The sequence below is a fragment of the Falco biarmicus genome, chromosome 2 (assembly GCF_023638135.1).
Source record: "Falco biarmicus isolate bFalBia1 chromosome 2, bFalBia1.pri, whole genome shotgun sequence".
Classification (NCBI taxonomy): domain Eukaryota; kingdom Metazoa; phylum Chordata; class Aves; order Falconiformes; family Falconidae; genus Falco; species Falco biarmicus.
In genome coordinates, this window is record NC_079289.1 from 40,901,308 (window position 1) to 40,922,173 (window position 20,866).

At 37.6% G+C, this 20,866-nt stretch overlaps 1 protein-coding gene across 2 annotated transcripts in view; it reads right to left on the reverse strand.

The window, feature by feature from the left end:
- LOC130144757 (protocadherin-9-like) overlaps positions 1-20,866 on the reverse strand; it is a 469,661-nt gene that overhangs the window by 242,954 nt on the left and 205,841 nt on the right. For both annotated transcript variants that reach the window (XR_008820233.1, XM_056328866.1), the window contains exon 2: positions 9,657-9,732. Coding sequence is in view for 1 of the 2 variants with exons in the window: in XM_056328866.1 (XP_056184841.1) it covers positions 9,657-9,732 (76 nt within the window). In the remaining variant the exon portion in view is untranslated. The remainder of the gene's footprint in view (positions 1-9,656; positions 9,733-20,866) is intronic.

Consider the following 20,866-nt stretch of genomic DNA (forward strand, 5'->3'; position numbering starts at 1 on the left):
TAGAAAATAGTTCCTGTGCCACATATGCTGGATGTGGCAGTATCGCATACCCTATGGCATCACAAATGGCACTACATTGTCCTGTTTAGGCAAATAGATTAGAAACCAGCAGCCTGAGTGTACATATTTCTGTTTATTGGGTTACTGTACTGTGCACAGTAGTACACAAGATATGCTACCATAAATTTACAAGTTTATAATTAATTTACCTTAGCAAATACAGATTTTTCTTTCCTTCTTTTTTCATATCTGCATTGCGCAGTCTACACAAGACAAATTTTATTACTTCATAGGATTGCTGGATGACAGAACGATTGAGGATAGAAGGACCTCTGGAGACTGTTTAGTCCAACCTCCCTGCTCAAATCAGGGTCAACTAGAGCCATGTCGAGTTCAATTTTCAAAACATTCAAGCACGGAGACTCCGCAGCCTCTCTGGCAAACCTGGTGCAGAGTTCTACCACTCTGACAGTATGAAAGCGTGAGTGGTTTTATCCCCCTTACATTTAAAGAGAATTTCTTTGTATTTCAGTTTGTGCCCATTGCTCCTTCTTCTTTTATTTGGGATATTACTAAGAGTCTGGCTCTGCTCTGCTCTCCCTCCCCTCACACCATCAAGTATTTGCACACGTTAATAATATCCTCCCTAAGCCTTCTCTTCTCCAGGATGACCAGTCCCAGTTCTCTCAGCATCTCCTCATGTGATAGATGCTCAAATACCTTAATCACCTTTGTGGCACTTTGCTGGGCTCACTGTATTTCCGTTTCCCTTCTGCACTGGGGAGCCCAGTACTGGACTCAACACTTCAAATGTGTCTCACCAGTGCTAAGCAGAGGGGAAGGATCTCCATCAACCTGCTGGCAACACCTTTCTAATGCAGTATAGGAGGTTGTTTTCTTTTCTTCAAGGCTGTATTGGTCGCTTATGGCCAGTTTGTTGTCCACTAGGACTCCCAGTTCTTTTATGGCAAAGCTGCTTTCTAGTCAGGCCTAAGCCTGTGCTGGTGCAATGGGATTATTCCTCCTGCATGGAATTACTCCTCTCTTTGGAGCCATCATCCGTTCTACTTACAATTTGTAACCACTTGAATGCTGAAATTAACAACTTCATGCTAAACTAGTTATATTCTCACAACTATAATCTTTCTTTTAAACTAAATGTTTGTCATTGTGAATAAAGGTTGCACTGCTAAGTCTCCATTAGAAACAGAATGTGAAACATCAGAAAATGAATCTTAGTATAACAAAAAGACATAGTTGGCAATAATAACTTTAAGTACATTTCAGAAAAAGCAACCTCAAAAATCTCAAACAAATAAACATTGCTGCCATAATCACATTATCACAGCTTTAAAAGGCGCATTGTCTGGAATACAGTTACCTGACAGAGCACCTAGAATGCTAATAAAGCCCTTCTAATGTGATTAAAGATATATGTATTCCATTGTGCTTTTTACTTTTATTTCCCATAGAAAGTCTCTAAAGAACAGAAAAATCTGTTGTTCTGCTGGTAAAAAGTACTGTTAAATAGCATGCTTATGAGGCATGGAAAGTACCCACTCTGGTCAAAACAATGAATGACAAAGAGATAAACTGATTTTTTAAAAAATTGTGATTTAAAGGATTTATGTTTTTCTTGTCGTGAATATTTAACTTGACACTACTATGTCATTTATCTGTAAGATACTGCAACATTCAAAATACTACAAAGAATTAATGAATTTATTACAGATCTGAGGTGATCTGAGCACTGTATCTAAACTACGGACACCAAACATCCAGTTTATCAGTTTATCAAATGAAAGATGAAAAGTTGACTCAAAGTCAGTAATCATCAGAATAGTGTTTCCTCTCCCACTGAAGATTATTAAATCAAGGAATCATTCTGAAACATATGTTGTAGATACCAGCAGAAGATACACACTTTGTTATAAGATACAGGTAAAATTTCTGACCTGTGTTACGCAAGAGGCTGTAGTAGTCAACAGCCCCTTGGGCCGCAAACACCTGTGCACTCGTGGAAATCAAAGACTTCCTGTTGACAAAGGCTGGTACAGTCTCACAGCCAGGAGCTCGGCACAGGCCTGGGAATACAACAGCCACTTTAACACCCTGGTGGGTTAACCCTGGCTACTGCGAGGCACCCACCAAGCCGCTCTATCACTTCCCCTCCTCAGCAAGACTGGAGAAGATAAAAAAGCTCGTGGGCTGAGATAAGGACAGGGAGATCACTCGCCAGTTACTACCACTGGCAGAACTGATTCAACCTGGGGAAGATTAATGTAATTTATTGCAAATTAAAAATAGAGTAGGATTGTGAGGAACATGAAAAACAAACCTAAAAACAACCTCCCACCACCTCGTCCTTCGCAGCCCCAATTTCACTCCTTCACCCCCTACTCTTCCCAGCCCCAATTTCACTCCTTCACCCCCTACTCTTCTGACCCCCGTTCCCCTACCCGACCCCATCTTGCCGAGTGGTGCAGGTAGACGGAGAATGGGAGCTCCAGACAGCTGGTAACATTTTGTCTCTGCTGCTGCTTCCTCATCACACTGTTCCCCCGCTACAGCGTGGGACCCTTCCAAAGAATACAGTCCTTTACTGGCTGTTCCAGCATTGGTCCCTTCCACAGGGTGCAGGCCTTCAGGAAGAGCCTGCCCCACTGTGGGTCCCCCATGGGGTCACAAGTCCTGGGAGCAAACCTGCTCCTGTGCGGGCTCTTCACAGGCTGCCAGCTTCCCCCAGGGCACACCTATCTGCTCCAGCGTGGGGTTCTTCATGGGCTGCAGGGGACACCATGGTCCTCTCCGCAGGCTGCAGAGGAATCTCCTCTGGTGCCTGGAACACCTTGTCCACACCTTCTTCTTCAATGACCTCGGTGTCTGCAGGGTTGTTTCTCTCACATTTTTCTTACTCCTCTCTCCCAGATGCTGTGCAGCTCTGGGCAGCAGTGGGTCTGTTTTGGAGGCAGCAGGAACTGCCTCTGTCTAACGCAAGGCCAGCCTCTGGTCTCTTCCCACAGAAGCACCCCTGCTACCCCTTCCCCTCCAGCCTTGCCATGTAAACCCAATGCAAACACCAAGTGAAATAAATCACTGGGGAAGCTTGATTTAAGAAAACCTGTGTAAAATTCTATGCACTGTGCTATGGCAGAGGTTTGACTAGATAATGATAATGCTTTAAAACTTAAAAAAAACTATGAAACTCTGCAGTAGATTTGGGCTTACTGTGATAAGAAGAAAAGTCTTCTGAGAAGATAACTCTTACTGATAGGAGAAAATAACTCTTTATCAATCCCTTAAATAAGTCTTTTGTTTTAGCTTGCACCACTGACAAAAGCACCTGTGGTTTTAAACACTCCTAGGTATCATCAGCAATGGCAGTCACAAGCACCAGGTTCTGCCTGATGTGCAACCTTCCCCCTCCTTTAATCCTCTAAACCTTCTAAATTTTTCTTACAAGTCTGAATAGTCCCCATGACCCATCCAGCCTTTTCAACTCACTGCTAGGGACCTGCAATTTCTCATCTTGGATGGCAGCAGCAGCTAGAAAGTTCAGACACATTAGGTGTTCATCTTAGAGAAGCAATAGAAGAAGTTCCCCTCTCACTACCCATTCAATGTCTATGCCATCCTGATTTACACTCCAATTAGCTTTGGTGCATGGGGGGAAAGAGAGTAAAGAGGAACAGATGTAACAGTGGCTTTTCTAAACCAAGACAATTTTGAAATCCTCACTGTAATGAGGCAGCAAAAAGACACAAAGAGATAGCAATACCTCTTATGCCTCTCAGATTTTATTTATCTTTTTAAAGAAATAAGTGCATGGGCTAAGACTGAATTCAGACTTCAGACTATTTTATAGCTTTTTGGTAGGTTAATTCACCAACTTGACTCCAGTTTTTCTTACTCCTACTTGCCGGTAGCTAAATGTGACAGTGTTAGATTCTGTGTGAGGTATGAACTTGTGTTTAATGAAATGGAGGAAATGACTCAAAGGCAAATGTTCCTATTTTAGTTCACATAGAGCCTCATATTATGAAAACACAGGAATAACTATGGACAGTGATTTATCTAGAGCTAAGCATTAACAGAGCAACATTTCTTCTTACACCACAGGATGTTCAGCCATGGACTGTAATATTGCCAAGTAAGACAAGAAACTTTTGAGGCAGCAAAATGAAAAGCAGAATTAAGTAGAGGGTATGCCTGCAAGGTTAAACCATCATCACCCACTGGGTGTAATGATAGTGACACTGTAAAACCAAAGCTCTTTGCATGAAAGGCTTAGCTTCTCCACATGGGACTCTATCATACGACCAAGTGCAATACAAGACAGTCGTGCCATTACTCTGAATTTTAATCATAATTAAACCACTGCCACGGAGATATTCCTGCTTATTACTGGAATTACAGTAAGATTTAATACCCTTGACATCACTTGACTAAACCACCATAGTATTAGGTTTATTAAAATGTGGGAACTCATGTATTTATCAGCCACATTCACCCATAAAACTTTTAATGTACTGGAAATAAAAAAGCTATCCACAAACATTATTATTGATTGACAGCATTATAACAGCACTTCCAAAAATATGGAATTGCTTTGGAATTTGTAATTAATAACTTAAGACATAATATTCTACTTAATTTGAATGTCGTCCTTTTTAACTAAGTAAAAAAGATGACCTTCAAAACAGTGTTTTTCTTACAACTTTTTCCACAGCTCCCTGTTATAAAGCTATTACTTTGTGTTATGTATCATATATTGATACTACTTATTAATCAGGTGTAGAAATTAGGCAAGCATTTACTTTAGCTTCATAAACATGTATCAGAAGACATAAATATTATATTTCTGTCTGGTTTTAAACTGTTGGAATTATTGCACAGATTCATCCATAGTTTATAGTAGGCTTTCTCCCTTAAGCAGTTCTAACACTCCACTAAATATATGCTATTCCTCTTTATCTCTTTGAAGAAAAATGAATCACAACCACAGCTTGCAGCTATCAAAATGTGATTTATCAAGCATTTTCATGAGAGTGCATTTTCCCCCTTTTTTACACTAGGAGGCATGTTTTTCCTTCATACAGTTCTGTTGCACAGCTCGGCCGCATGAAACCCTTAGAAATATTAACAATTCTAATCTAAATTAAAGTCCTTGACAACCTTTACTAAACCACAGTGAAAAAAGAATTCTTCACTAATAAGGTGGGGTTAGTTTTGTTTTGTTGGTTTGTTGGGTTTTTTTTACGCCAAGGAAAAACACACTTACAGTAATGAAAAATAACAAACTGAACCTGGCTGCTGGCAAACAATAACAGTTTTCTTTTCAGTGAAGAAATAATTCACATTAAAATGCATTCGACAGCTGCACACTTTCAATGTAACTGATGATAAAGATTATGTTTCTTTTAAAAGTGCACTTCCTGATATGCACATTTAAAACCATTAAAAAGCAGGATTTTTGGTAATTGGAGAGTCTATAAAGTCATACCAGCAAATACAATTCTACAGTGGTTTGGTTTTTTTCTAGATCCTAAAGAAACTTTATGTTTTTTAAATTCTTATATGACATACTAAAAGGTAAAGAACTTTAATCAGCTGACTGATCTTTGGAATATCTTCCTTTAATTTTTATAGGAAGTGTAATATACACCCTCCAAATGCAAAAGCTAATTTTCATTTGAAGAATATGTGAAGTCAGTGTTCCAAACAGCAAAGCACAGTTCAGATTATTCAAAACCATCAGTTTCCAAGAAATTATAGAACCTCCTTTTTGGCACCTGCCTTGTTTTGGTTTGTTGGTTGTTTGGGTTTGGTTTTTTTACAGACTCTCAACAGGATAATATTTACAATCTTTCTCTTTTGTTTGTCATCATGGTGAACAAACAATGTAACCATGTAATGTCCAGCTGCTAACCCTTCCTCTTGACCCATGCTTTTGGAAAAGTTGTGGTCAGCAAGGCAAAGCTAAAGGTTGTTAATCACTGCATTTAAATCCAATAAAATGCTGTAACGTACACAAGACTGGCCTTACAAATCAATATTGTGTGCAAAATTAGATCATCACAACCATGGCTCTTGAATAATGAGACTTCCTGTAGTAAACTTTAATTAGTTGTTGTTATCATCATTTAATAATGCATAACAAAACCACAGTGCTGGTGTCACTCTGTAATGTTATGTTGTTTTTAAACACAGTGAATTGTTGCTCACTGATTGAAGAATTCCTATAAAGCATATCAGGGTGCAAATAAGACAAAGGTGAAATATAACCAAGTTACAACTGGCTAACTGGTTAACAAAGTTAACAACTGGTTGACATCGTGGTCCTCTGACAATCAGTTAATACTGATCAATCAACAATGGTGAAATGGAAAAAGTATCTTAGTGAACTGAATGAAATGCTCAAGTTAAAAGACTACAAAGACAGGCTTGAGCGATACAAACCAAATATGGACTATGCACATCATTATAAAAGTTCTTATAAATTTTATTTTTTACTTCATATTTCTGTCTTGTTGTCTTTCTCTCATAACCACAGTGACAATGTGTGGCTGACAACACCAGTGTTTGGTACCTCTCTTCAGTTTCCCCCAGTGAGAGAGATTGCTGTTTCAAGATTCGCTAGATGAATGTATTCTCCCTGTGTATGTTTCTTTCATTAAATTATGTAATTGTAGCTCTTCTGTCTCTGTAGTAGCTAATGATTGCAAGAAAATACGGCAATACCTTTGTGTAATAAGTTATCAAGAGTTTTAGCACTTTTTTTTCCCCCCACCCTCCCCTATTTCAGGTTTTGAAGACCTGGGACTTAGTCACTCTTCAAATACAATTAAAATAGCAACATACTAATATTGATAAATTTATTTTTATTCACATAACTTCACAGTGTACAGTAATAAACCACACAACTCGCTGAGCATTAAAGCTATTAACCAAAATTGCTCTCACTATGAGGCAAGGACTTTACTACCAAGCTTAACGTCATATTCCCATGAGCTGAAGCAAACTTTTACTTAGAATGAACTTCAATAAAAATACAGTGGGACCAATCTGTATTTATTGTGTGGGTTTTATTTCTGGAGATCATTAGGAAATATTCCCATAAGCACTTCTCCTCTTCAGCTGGAGCATTTAAAATAAAAACAAAATACTGTTCTGAAACATTTATCATCCAAAACTGGCAGCAGTACAGGTACATGCTAATATTACTACTCTCCACTAAGACTTCTTCCTTACTTTACAGCTTCATCTTTTACCTCAGCATCCACCAAGTTTTTTCATGAACAGCAATCCCTTAAACAGCCACTGAAATAAAACTACCACCACTCTTAGATACAGCTATTTAACATGTTGCTGCAATATACTAGAAATTCAGTTTAGAAGTGTCAAAAAACACAATGTTGAAATTATACTACATCAGTTATTTTAACCATGAACATATGTAAATACCAACAAAGTAATTTTGTCCAATCACCAGCTAACATTTTTCTCTTCCGAAAATTGCTGCAGGATCTTCAATAACCATAAATTGCTTTAAAATCCTTTTCACATCACGTCCAAAAACTTGTGCTTCCAATAGCAAAATAACTTTTGACACCATGCCTAGGCAATAGCTCAACACTGAAACAGATATAAAAGTCAAATCCATGGAATGGGCAGCATCAGTCCCTTACTGGCTTGGGTTTTCCTAGGATGACTTCTGTCACAGTAATGACTATATCATTCCCTTCTTAGTTTGTAACATTCAGTGAGGTACGGAATGCAGTACTTCAATGTCTGTCCTAATTCAGTCTGATAAAAGATGAAACACCTATACTTCAGTACTTCACTAATCATCATCGATTTTCATAAATTTGCCATGAATCTAGCATCCCCAAACCTAAACCAGGTGTAACCACAGACATAGTAAAACTTTACCTATAGCTTCCAAGAACTGTTATTCTCTCTGACTTCTATTATTCTCTGGATTAGGGATGATCAATCGTAATAAATATACTATGTTTTTACAATGTGCTTAACAAAATCTCTAAAAACATATTTTTAATAACTTGGTATAAAGTTTACCAAACTCATTTTCCCTAAGTCTCCTGGGGGACTTTTATGTCACATTTTGAAGAGATGTGGAATTCAGAGTCAGTGAAGCCAATGTGACAGTGCCAACACACAATGCTGCCTTAAAACTCCTCTCTGATCTTGTTAAATCTTTCACAGGTCTCATATGTGGTCAGAGAATTAACAGGATAATTCCACTTAAGCTCCTCGCTCACTTAAGCAGACACACATTCTAGCTCCAGAGTCAATTCATTCATAGTTACTTTCTTTTATAGTTCTTTGTATTTCTACAGATTTAGGGTTTAAGATCATAGTTTCAACAACATTTCTGTTTTGGTAAGAAAATAAAATGCAGGTGTCATATACAGGAAAAGAAAAAAAAAAAAAAGATGAAAAGGGAATAGGAAACCAGAATATAACTCTGAGACATTAAAGCATTTCAAATTGTTTCTTCATAGAGTTTCACCCAACACACCCTCTCGGTTTTCCCATAAAAATCACAAGAAAAATGTTTCTAAGGTCAATATCCCACAGTTCTCATTCTCATGTGCCATAATTTAAATGTCATAAATCAGATCTAGCTCTGCCCAAATGAGAACATGGACATTAATATTGTTCATCAGATCACAAGGCCACCTTGTCTCCCGGTTTGTACAGGCCCAGTGACAATTTAATCATCTACACAAAAGGGAGAAATGCCAAAGGGAGAAACTAATTTTTATTTTTTTACTCATGAGATGCAAGAGAACTCAAGTTCAATTACCTTCCAAAAGCACAGATAAGACTTTTAACCTTTGTCTCCACATTCTGGACAGAAAACAAAAGGCTTAAGGGCAGTGTTACTGCCCCCTGCCTGTTTTCAGTACGTTCAAGTCCCCAGTTTCCACTGCCAAAGTACTAGCCAAGAGTATTGGCTAACATCTCACTTCATTTTTTAGTACTGACTATCACAGAACAATAATGTAAATGTATTATGGAGAAGGAAAGAAGAAGAAAGGCATAAATTCCCAACTCAGACCAACTGCACATACTTAATATTTGTATGAAAATACGTATCTGACAGTTCCAAGATACAGACCATCACACCATTCCGACCTAACAAAGAAACACTGTTTCTTGCTGTTAGAAAGGGGAATTGTAGGTGTTACGTAAATTTGGATTCTTTAAATTTTTCAGTGTTTCACTGATTTACTGGTTTCTGTGTTATTCTAACAGATAGTGCAACTTCCATACCCTTGCTCTTTAAATGTGTTCAGAATGACTTTCCTAAAACAAAATCCAACGTTAAATAGCAACAGCACTGCAAGCATCAAGAAAAGCATGCTACTTTGTAGGAGTTCCTTCTCCCCAGCTGGTCTCACTTACTGTGCAATTAGTGTGGAGCTGGTTTTTTTCTATAGTCAAATTAAAACATGAGGTACTTCAGGCAAACTACATTATTTCCTACAAAACATTACAAGATAACATGACCAAATATTCCTGCACATGCTTAAAAACATCTCAACCATTGCAAAGCTCAAAGGGATGAAAAGGAAAGTAACCAAGTTACCAAAGCAACTCAGATAAGCAGACCACTGACAGTGACTCACCCGAGTTGGGGTCCGAGTTGCCATCAGCTTCAGTCCTCTTGTCTGGTGAAGCCTGGTCGTAGAATTCGTCCTGCGGCTGAACCAGAGGGAGAGGGTGTGAGATCAGGGTTCCACCACCCACCGGCTCGTGGTCTCCCAGACCACTGTCACTGCAGCTTTCCTGGGAGCCATCGGGGAGGTGAAATGTAACACGGCGCTGGGACTACAAAGAAGAGCACAGGACACACTGATTAGTGCTCTTCTTTTCTGTTCTCCTGATTATTTTTTTTTTTTAAACTTTTGACATACAAATAGATTCCTGGCAATGCTTACAATGCAATCATTATTGTGTTTGCTTGGGTTTGTTTGTTTTGGTTTTTTTTTCTTGTGGCTTGCTTTTAGAGCAACCCAGGGACGATGGCAGGCAGGAGAACCAAATTTCAAAGCACATGCTCATCTGTGAAGTAAGTTTCTTATAAGAAAGTGATCAGTAGACAGTTAGGTATATTCCTCATAATTTTGACAGTGTAAATTATAAAAACTCTCTCTGACAAGCAGAAGCTGTTGCAAACTACGTTATGGAAAGCAAATGACATCAGAAAATGTAGTAAGTATATATTTCTGAGGTTAAAACCTGTACTATTATATAGTTCATACCGAAAAAAAAAACCCTCCACCAACTTAAACAAACCAATAAAAATGGTTGTCATTTTCCAGGAATAGAAGGATATATAAATACATATCTATTAGGATATTTAATTGATATCAATTATCTAACTAATAAGGATATTTAAGATTGATAATATATCTGTGAAATCACAGTGGTCAAGAAAGAATCACAGAATGCAATGAGGGAATAAGCCATTATAATTCTGGTAAGAGAAATAAAAATAAACAGCACATATTTGTTCAAAACAACACAGTGAATGAGAGCCAGAAACACAAATTTTCCTGAACTTCTTAAAAAAAACCTAACCCACAGTTATATGAAAAAAAAAAAAAAATAATCTGCAGTGTACAATTGGATTAATTAACCATTATTGATTTTTAATCTCTCATCTGGAGAAATAACTCAGCTTTGTGGATTGTTACCACAGAATGATACAGTGATTCCCCATGAGCTCCAGAGCACTGCTGCAAATTGTTTTGCAACCGTGACTATGGGATTCATGAAAGGGGTATTACAGGTCTTCATGGATCAAAATACTGCATTTTTGAAGCACTAGAAACAACTAGTTCAAGAGTATCTCAAGAGAGTGTTTAAATTAAGCACATCTTCCCACAAAAATGAGTTTCAGCAGCAGGGAGCCTGAGTGATCTGGTTAGCTAGATTGGTTTAGAATAAAGAAGACATTCACAAAGTTTGCATTAAGCTTAATAACTGTTTAGTGGTTACTTTCTTACCAGTATTAGCCATCTGAAAGTTAAGTATTCAAGATTCCTACAGAGTCAGTAGATAAAGGAATATCAGGAAGCTACCACAACAGGTTATCTTGCACTAGTTACTTATTTTTAACTAGTTAAAATCAGGTGTCTGGTATCCATCCCAAATCCAAGTTTTCCTGAAGTTAATGGAGAAAGCATCAGGCCCTGACTCTCTTTTAGCTCTGACTCTCCTTTTTCACACTTTTTTTTTTTTTTTTTAATTGAGGAAAACCTCAAGTTAACAGTACTAACTGTACGTTTGCTTATTAAAAACTATTTGTTAATGTTAATTGCTACCATTTTATATGATGATCAATATCCCCTACCAGGTTACTTTTTATTCATCTCCCTTGGGTGGACATAGATAGTTGATTAAGTCAATTTTGGATTACTGTTAATTCAGTATAGAAATAAATGTAATACTATTTGCTCTTGGCTGTGATTTTGTAATTAGCATTTTACTTTTAAGTTCCTTTTCTAGCTTTAGGATTAGAATCCAGCTGTAGCAAAACCAAATAGATCCTCTGAGTCCTTGGGTTGTGTTCGTTTACATCAGCAGAGGACTTAACTCTATATACCCTTATTAAGCAAACATTCATGTCACACTTTGTTACTCTCTCTTACAACTTTTTCATTCTGGAATTGCCACCCTGAACAACTGGTTTTTTGTTGGTTTGGGTTTTGGTTTTTTTTTTTTTTTTAATTGCTAGCAGGATCTTTCCCTTCAATATGAATATATATATATATATATAGCTAACCAGACAGTTTAAAATCTTCTCTTTCTGCATTTATTTTCAGTAACCCAAATTTAGAAGTCTGTTTTTTCGAAGTAGGAATTTATGTCACTTAGCAAGATCAGTAAGAGGCACAGGAAAAGGAGATTACTTTCATTTTTTTAAACTAAAATATGACTCCATTAGAAAATATGAATGACTGAGAAAATAAATCCTTAAAGTAAGGCAGGAGATGAAAGTTTAAGATTCTGCAAAATAATCAAACCCCTGTAATTAATTAACCACCTAAATAAACAGAAAAATATATCATTACCAAAATGGCCAGTTTAATGAGTTACATAGTGAAAACACTGGTCTTGGGTAACAAAAGCTCCTTATACTAGACCAAATCTGCTCTGACTACACTGACAGGAACCAGTCAGACAGTGAAATGGCACAGGCCTAACACTAATACTGGCAACTTTTCAGCTCATAGTGCTATAATTTTTTTAATCCATGCCTTAAATGATAAAGAAAAAAATATATCAGTTTGGCTTTCTGAGCCTCCCATTGAGGACCCCACAAATCATAAGTGATTATAAAAAAATCTGAAGGTCACATAAACAGTGATCCAGTTCCAGAGACGATGAACAGGCAGCATGCAGTCCATCTCGAAACTTTAGTAAGCTGTACCATCAAAACAATGAGGGGGAAAACCCTTCTGCAAAGAGACACTCAACACAAATGTTTAAGCTTAGGCACGTCATGTTCATTGCTAGGGAAGGCTGTCACTCAACCTACTGAGAGCTTATGACAGTATTAAGTAATGTGGTATGTGTCACCTCCTCCAACTGCGTGGTCCACAACCCTCCTGCCTGGCTGCTGGTGCCTATCCAGTGCCCGGGGACCTGGGGTCTCTGCCCCGCCTGAGAGACATGTCTGCCACTTCCCCTTCGCACTGGCAAAGCTGCTGCAGTACCGAGGCTGTGTGTATCCCACAGACAGGCACAGACACACACAGACACATACGGGACATGGACATGGACACAGCCGGTCACACAGATGGCCACAGACAAGGCGCTGCCCCCAGCAGCCCCCACGTTCAGGTCTCACACCAGACACAGACACAGGCAGCCACGTCCCCTCCTCCTCTGGGGCTGGCAGAGGCAGAAGGTCACCGGTGCAGCGCACACACCACACTCTCCGGGTTCACAAGCACACGCACATTCATGGATCCCCTGAGAACCAGCACAGCCCCTCTGCCTGCCAGGCACCCCTGCACCCCCTTACCCACCCCACAGGTCCCCAAATCACCAGCTGGCCCAGGGGGTGCTCATTGCACACATGCAGCACTCACACACTCACCCCACACACACCCCGCGCTCCTGGGTCTCCTCAAATACCTGCACAGGCCCTCTGGCTACCTGATGGCCCTATCTAGACCCAGGGCCTCCTACTCCATCTGGTCCAGCCTGGAGTGCCAGCGAACCCACACGCACACCCCGTGGGCACCCGGTTTGGGGAAGGCACAGACACTCGCTCCCAGAAGACGGCATTCGGCACACAGACTGTGACCCATGGTCCTGATCCAGTGCTGAGCCCCTCACTCCTACACTGATTTTCTTCTCTCTACAGTTGTATCAGGGACTCTTCTTTCAGAAGAACAGGCTACAACACGCTTAGACCATGTCTGTATTTATCTGCTCCCTTGTGCAACCAAATGCTGCTTTGAATTCTTTTACCTGAAGACAGAGTCAAGCTTCTCTGAGTAATGAATTTTATAGTGGATACAACACTGGGACTAATGGTAACAAGTAATTACAATTTTAATTAGGCTACAACATATGCAGGATTATATACAGCATGAGGTAAGGTGATGGTTCAGGTTCACAACACCTGGACAAAATTCAGATCTAAAGTCTGTGACATATTCAATCATAAGCCATCACTAGGGGAGGCGGGCAAAATACGGGTTTTCTTCAGGTGATGAAAAACATCCAGTCTTTATTTTTAAACAGGAAATATCACATCACTATTATGTGAAACATGAAACCAAAAGGAAATTCAGTCAAACCTGTATCATTTTCACCTGTGTAAAAGTAATTTCAATAAATAATTCAGAACGATTTGTCTCAATAAGTTTTTGAACCTGGGCTGAGTTTAAAAATCAGGAAAATTGGTTTCAGTTACATGGAATCATTTTTCTTTCAATCACCTATTGCAGCTGATTCTATAAAACATATCCAGGTAAAGCATGACTTCACACCCACAAAAAAAACAGAGAAGAATTAATTCTGTATCTTAGGTGGTCAAAAAGGATAGCAAACTCTGGTGCTGATAAAAGAACAGTTTGAGCGTAATAGGAACACATCTTTTCTTCAGTTTTCAGACCAGGTGGTCGGTTGGCAAATATTTTTTTAAGTCATAGTAACAACCACAATTATATCAAATCATCCACACATGTAACTGTTCTAGCTGCTTCCTTCCTGCTGTAACAAAACTAAACACGTTCCTAGTACTTTCTAACAATTGTAATTTGGGGAATTACTGAATATAAGTAATAGCTGTGGTACTTGAAAATGTCAATTAAAATATGAACAAGATCTCTTGGGTGGAGGGGAGGAATGGATGGTAGAGGATGGGGGGTATTTCTGATCTTATTGATCAAACACAGAAAAGTAGAAACTGTGCTTGACATAGCATATTGCATTTTTCTTCATTACAATATTTCATCTGGAGATACTGAAAACATTTTACAAGTACATTTCAGTCACAGCTTATCATTTTCCCTTCCTCATATTCTTCTGTCCTGCTTTCCTCACTTCTGTTGTCTTGATATGAGGGATTCAGTGGTGCCCAGTGACAGGACAGCACAGGTATTAATAGGCATAAACTGAAACACAGGAGGTTCTGAACATCAGGAAACACTTTTTTACTGGGAGGGTGACTCAGCACTGGCACAAGTAGTCCAGAGTGGAGTCTCCCTCCTTGGAGATATCCAGAAACCATCCAAACATGGTCCTGGACAACCGGCTCTATGTGTCCCTGTTTGATTATAGGGGTCAGGCTAGAGGGCCTCCAGAGGCCCCTTCCAACCCCAACCCTTTTGTGAATCTGTGAATTATAACTGAAAATAAAACTGAGAAATATCTGGAGCCGTTTATTAATACTCCAGTGCTGAAAACGTGACTTTCTGCTGAAGTACTTTATTTCTGACAATCCTAGCTGTATAAAATGTATTCTGATACCAGAATTTGTAATTTCATTCCATACAAATCTATTGCTTTGGAAAGTGGCATACAGCATTAAAGATACAATCCTGAAATCCTTATTTAAGCAAAAGAATTGGTAGGAATTGTAACTCAGCACGGATTTGTAGAAAAGGCAGGTCAAAGCCAGTGAGGTTTGGGCACTGCTTATGAGACTAAGCCTTTTGCTGCTGCCTTATTTTCCCAAACCCCCTCATACTGGCAGAAAGTGGGCTTTAAATAGTGTAAGTTATTTTGTTTACCTGAGTGTTCAAAGTCTGAAGTAGAGGAAAGATCATGCCATGTGATACTGAGTGTTTGGAATGTTCTATGGCAGATGAGTTACAAGCTGCGTTGGAAACATATATTTAACGTAGGATGCATGAACACTTGTTTTCAAAACTGTTTGGTGCTTTCCATTGTATACTAGCTTCTAAAATGCATTTTACTTCCAACTATGTGCTTGAATCAAATATTAAGTTACAGAAATCAGCATTAAGAGGATCTTCTGCATGGTGAGATTGTTCTATTCTGAAAAAAACAGATTTTCAAGCTTTGTACAACTATTGTACTGTTTTTACTAATCAGGAATCCAAGAAGTAATTATACTATTGTTCCGCTGCAGAATACAGGGATAGATTTGGCTACGGATCCTATCCATTGTTACAAAACAAGCTATAATTAAAAACCCCACATTTCTACGTTGGGTTGTTGCAAATTGAATCTGCTGAATTTTAACCAACTGAGCTGTCTTCTGACTTTACAAATTAGGTACTTTAAACAAAATGCCCTGTTCTCCACTCAATATAGTTGGTGCAATTTAAGAGCCTTGATTTCTGTCCTTCATTTTCCAGACAGGCAGAAGTCACCAAAACATCCAACTCACACCACGTCAAATTAAGAATTACAGAATGGGCCATATGTTTGCATATCATAATATATATTCAAGCATGAGACATATTCAATTGTCTTTCAGCTCTTTGATTTCATATACGGAGATTTTGCATCAAAAAAATTCTTTCCCTTCCCTTTCTGAACTATTATGCCATACTTTGTATTAAGATGACAAAGGAATATTATGAAGGAAAACCAAAGACAAAGAAAACATTCTTGGAATATTTTGCTTATGGAAAGATTGCTGATATGGAGGCTTAAAAGAAAAACCTGAAAGAACAATTTAACTTTAAGGAAGACAAACAGAAGAATCTATACATGACACACTTTACTGAAACTTAAACCCTGCTTATGAACAGAAAAGTCAGAGAGTAAATATATGAATATAAAATCAAGTGTAAACAATAGACAAATACTCTAAAAAGACTATGAAATTATAATGACAATGAAGATATTTTTTGTGCACAAATTCAAGAAAATGTAAGGACACAATAAAAAAATGTGCTTCATTGGAGGTCCTTTGTTGAAGATGTCTGTCTGATAAAGTTTGCTCCTCCCAGGATAAAAATAAAAAATCCCGGTTCATGTACTAAAACATGGATATATTATTTTTTATGAGATCAAAACCATAAATAGAAGCTGTTATTTAGGAAAACCAGACTAATAACAGCTTCAGAGGGGAAGATAAAAGATGTGTTGGGCACCACCAAGCTTTAAAATAAAATTTTGACAAACTGTAGTTTAAACCCTTGTTTTCTCTAAGATAAATCATATTTTTCTCTTAAATTCCTATGCTGGAAGCACAAACAGTACTTGTTCTAATGTGGCAAGAGCATGATGTGGGATAAGGAGATTCTTTTTAAACTAAAATACAACAGGAAACTTAAACAAAAAATATCTGCACTTGTATTTGCTCCACAGAAAGAACTGTCAAGGTTTTTGAATTAATATATGGTTGCTGTATTAGACTGTTTTATAAATAAAGGTTTATTATATATTTTTTCTCTTCTGATTCAATTAATGAAAGCCCCCTATAACCTATAATCTACATTCTCTTTTCCAAATCAGAAAAATGAATGAAAATCTATTTTTGGACTTTAACCTCCGAAAGAGTGTAGTTGTAGTGTATCTCGCAGGAAGGCCACAAAGTGCCTCAAATAGTGCGTCATATAATTTGGCTCAGTGATCACTTACAAACGCCTTCTTTCATTTTCACTTAAGCTTAGAAAAGAATATGAATCTGAGATAAAATCATTCTACTTTCTTAGCGAAAGCCATTCTTACTTCTCCCAGATATTCTTGGCTGAACTCTGTGTTATGTAAAAATTGTGCAGTAGATCCCTGCAATTTGCTAAGAGAAATAGGATTAATTTTTTCAGCTGCATCTAAACTAAACTCCCCTGTGCAGTCCCTGTGGCCATCCTTATTCAGGAATGCTACTGGCATCACAGGGTAATCCATTCTCCATGCCCATCTTGGTATCTTACCCACAGAACCAAGTAATGGAGATAGATAAGGTCTCCACCAATCTTTCAGGCTAAACTAAGAACGAAAAAAGAAAAAGGAATTCATACTGCATCTTCATACCATGCTACCCATATAAATTGCTGAAGTGGTTAGGTATTTACTTGTTTTTTTCCCCCTAAGGTAACAATGTTGGTATTGATTTCAGAATGTAAATTGTAGTTATACCAGTCAATCATTTGATTTCTTCTGCTCAATTTTGCAGTACTAAAATTTCATAGAAATCAGTAAATTGCACTGGAATATTAAAAGAAAGCATAAATATAATTACATATTATATCTCTTGCTGCTTAGGCTGCAGAGAACCAGCCTTTTCTTCAGGGTGAAAAATACTAGCAATTACAGTCTGAACACTGACTGGGGAGGAAATGTCTGCTTCATGGTCCTGAGCACATTTAAACGTGGGGAATGAACAGCCACTCTGGCTGGGGAGTTGTTTTAGTTCTGCAGAGAGAGTGAATGAAGACAGACCTGTTGTCAAACCCTATGGTTTCAGTCATCTTTTGAGGTATTACCACTTTCTTCCTTTGTTTATGTAGTGATGTTCTTTCATTTTTTTTCCATGAAACTACAGTCTTCGTGCCACAAATTCTTCCTGAGTTTTGTTGCATTTTATTTATTTATTTATTTATTTATTTATTCATTAAATCAGAACACTAAAGTCTGTCAAACCTTTAACTGAAGACACCAAACACAGGAATATAGTTTTACCTTCCCAATTTCCACTTAGAAGGCAAATACCCCTTTTCCTAATAAGCACTGTATCCATCTACAATCATCTTTACTGCAAGGTAAATTTTACCTAACAGGAAAGCTGAATGTTACAATTTAACCTGGTCTAAATCACCTTGCTCAACTTGGGAGTCTGGTAAAATACTAATACATTTTCAACATTTTACGTTTTAGCCTCCATCCTCCAAAATTATTTGTATGAGACTCAGGAAATCAGTTCTAAGCCTACAATTATGCAAACTAATCTCTCAGATGCATGGCAAGGCAAGTGGGGAGGGAGAAATGGAAACTGCTGTACACAATAAAAACCAAAATAACCAGGTGTGCTACCAGTAGACCAAGCTACTGTTCAGAAACATTATTCACCCAAATGGCTACATGTTAGTAAACCACACTTTGCTATATTTGTTACATATTTCTTACCAGAAATTCTGTGGCAAATAACTATAATAACTTTGTAGATATCTATTAAAAAATAGTGTTGTATCTAGGACAGTTTTCTAAACACATTTGTAAGTTAATGGAGAAAGAGAGGCAGCTCTAGTGAACGAACATTCATGCCATCCTAAAAAATAAGAGATTGTAAAATAACAGTAAAATGCCTGTTTGAGCTGTCCGTTCTCAGGCTTGGACTACAGATGACTAGTTAAACGTAGGACACATATTAGAAGAATTAAGACAAATTAGTTCCTTTGATAACTCTATTATTATACTCCTTGATAGTACAGCAACATGAAATTCAAAGTTTTCAAATGTAAATGCTCAAAGCTAACCTACCAGTAAGAAGAGGTAGATCTTGAACAACATTCGTAACTATTTAGGCATCTGACTTTAGACATTCAATACCTGAAATTTTAACTGTCATTAAGTATTTAGGATACAAGAACCTAAATAAACAGACCTCACTGACAAAAAGATATTACATTGACTTATCTGTTGCTCTGGCACATTTTATATGAAGAAATTTGTTTTACAACGTGCAAAGAACTCACATATAAACAATTCAGTTGTAACAGAGTTATACTTCATGTGATCTTTAGTAATTTAAAGACTTCAGTGATCTTCAATTTATTTGTTTAGTTTGATTTTGGTGATGAGCTTCTAGCAAGACAGATAATGCACATTATAAGTGCACTCAATTGAAGCATTGCAGAAGCACTGTACCAATTATAACAATACCAGCATAACTTCTCTACACTCTGAGAACTTTTAAATTAGTAAAAGCATGTGTTGATCAATAATGTATATGAACTACTAAAATGTAGAAAACAGCTGTTGCTGAAATTTTACAAGTTTAATTATAATAATAAATTTGCCCTGATTTACATTCTCTAAAACGCATCTGGCTTCAGTAATGTGAATGAAGTAATGAAGTTTCTGAGACTTTCTTTTAACTATAAATTGCATTTTAAAATGTGAGAATAAATTATTGTGAATATTTCCCATCTGAGGAATGTACATTATCTGGAGGCTGCTTATAAAAATAGCCTTATTGTTGTCACATATGAAAATATTGGCTGCTATACTTTGCAGTTATATTTATGATGGTGACATAAAGCATGCTTATAGTATTTAATGAGTTAAGGAAGTATTCTATTAACTAAGCATTATTAATTATGTTGATACATGTGTTACCATGCCAACAATAATTCTTGATACTGCATCTTAGTGTTAAGGATGATATTTACTGTATTACAGAGGTCCTGTGTACTTATTCTTTCAGCACTGTCAGTCACTAGAAGAGATACGCAGAGCTGCACAGTACGAGGAAGCAGGAAACTTTCTAGTGATTTTCAGGAAAAAGATGTGATAAAAACTCCTTTAGTAATCTGTTCCATTAGTACTCTTTAGTATGGCATATAACCTTGGAAATCAAGCGGGCCACAGATGTTGTGTAAAGGTAGCAATCTTTGATCCGGGGAGATGAAGTCCTCTATATTGAAGGTAAACCCAGGATTTGAATACCTCATTTTTAATTGTGTATATAACAGGAAGAAAAACACACTTCAAAATCCATAGATTTAGCAGCAAATGACCAGCTGTCCACTAGGAAGTTTTGTATCACAGGGATGTAAAGGTAGTCATAGTGATATCATGATGTCAGTCTTCATTTTTATTTGTGAGTCTGAGGAAATGCAATTAAGATGATCATATTGCTTCTCAATAAAGCAAGGATTAATATATGAAAAAAAAAGTTAATTCTCATAAAGATTCCAAGGATATCCTGTATCAGCATGGGGGCAAGAGGAAGGTAAGGGAGGTGCCTCTCAATTTAGGGATGCTGTAGGGAGAAAAATACATTAGAACTGAACTAGTACTAGCCTCCTGAACCAGTACTGGTGTGTGTAACGGGTATCTGCCACTGACAGCTCACTGGGTTACAACTAATTCTAAGTCAGCAGTCATGTCTTCTCCTACAAGCATGGAAAGCAGAAACAGCAACAGCAGCAGCATTGCCCTTTGAGGATAAGACCTTTTACATGCTGTGATTCTAAAAAGGAGCTGTACATCTATTAACACAATGGACGCTATAGCTGTCACATTAGATAAATGGATCCACACTGGAAAAGCTGAAAGTGGACATGATTGTCAAGGGTAATGCAGTTAAGCTGGTGCACTCTGGGAAACATGCAATTTCTATAATATTTTAATTTTGAAACTAATATTATTATCTCAATCGATTCCACAAAGTGTA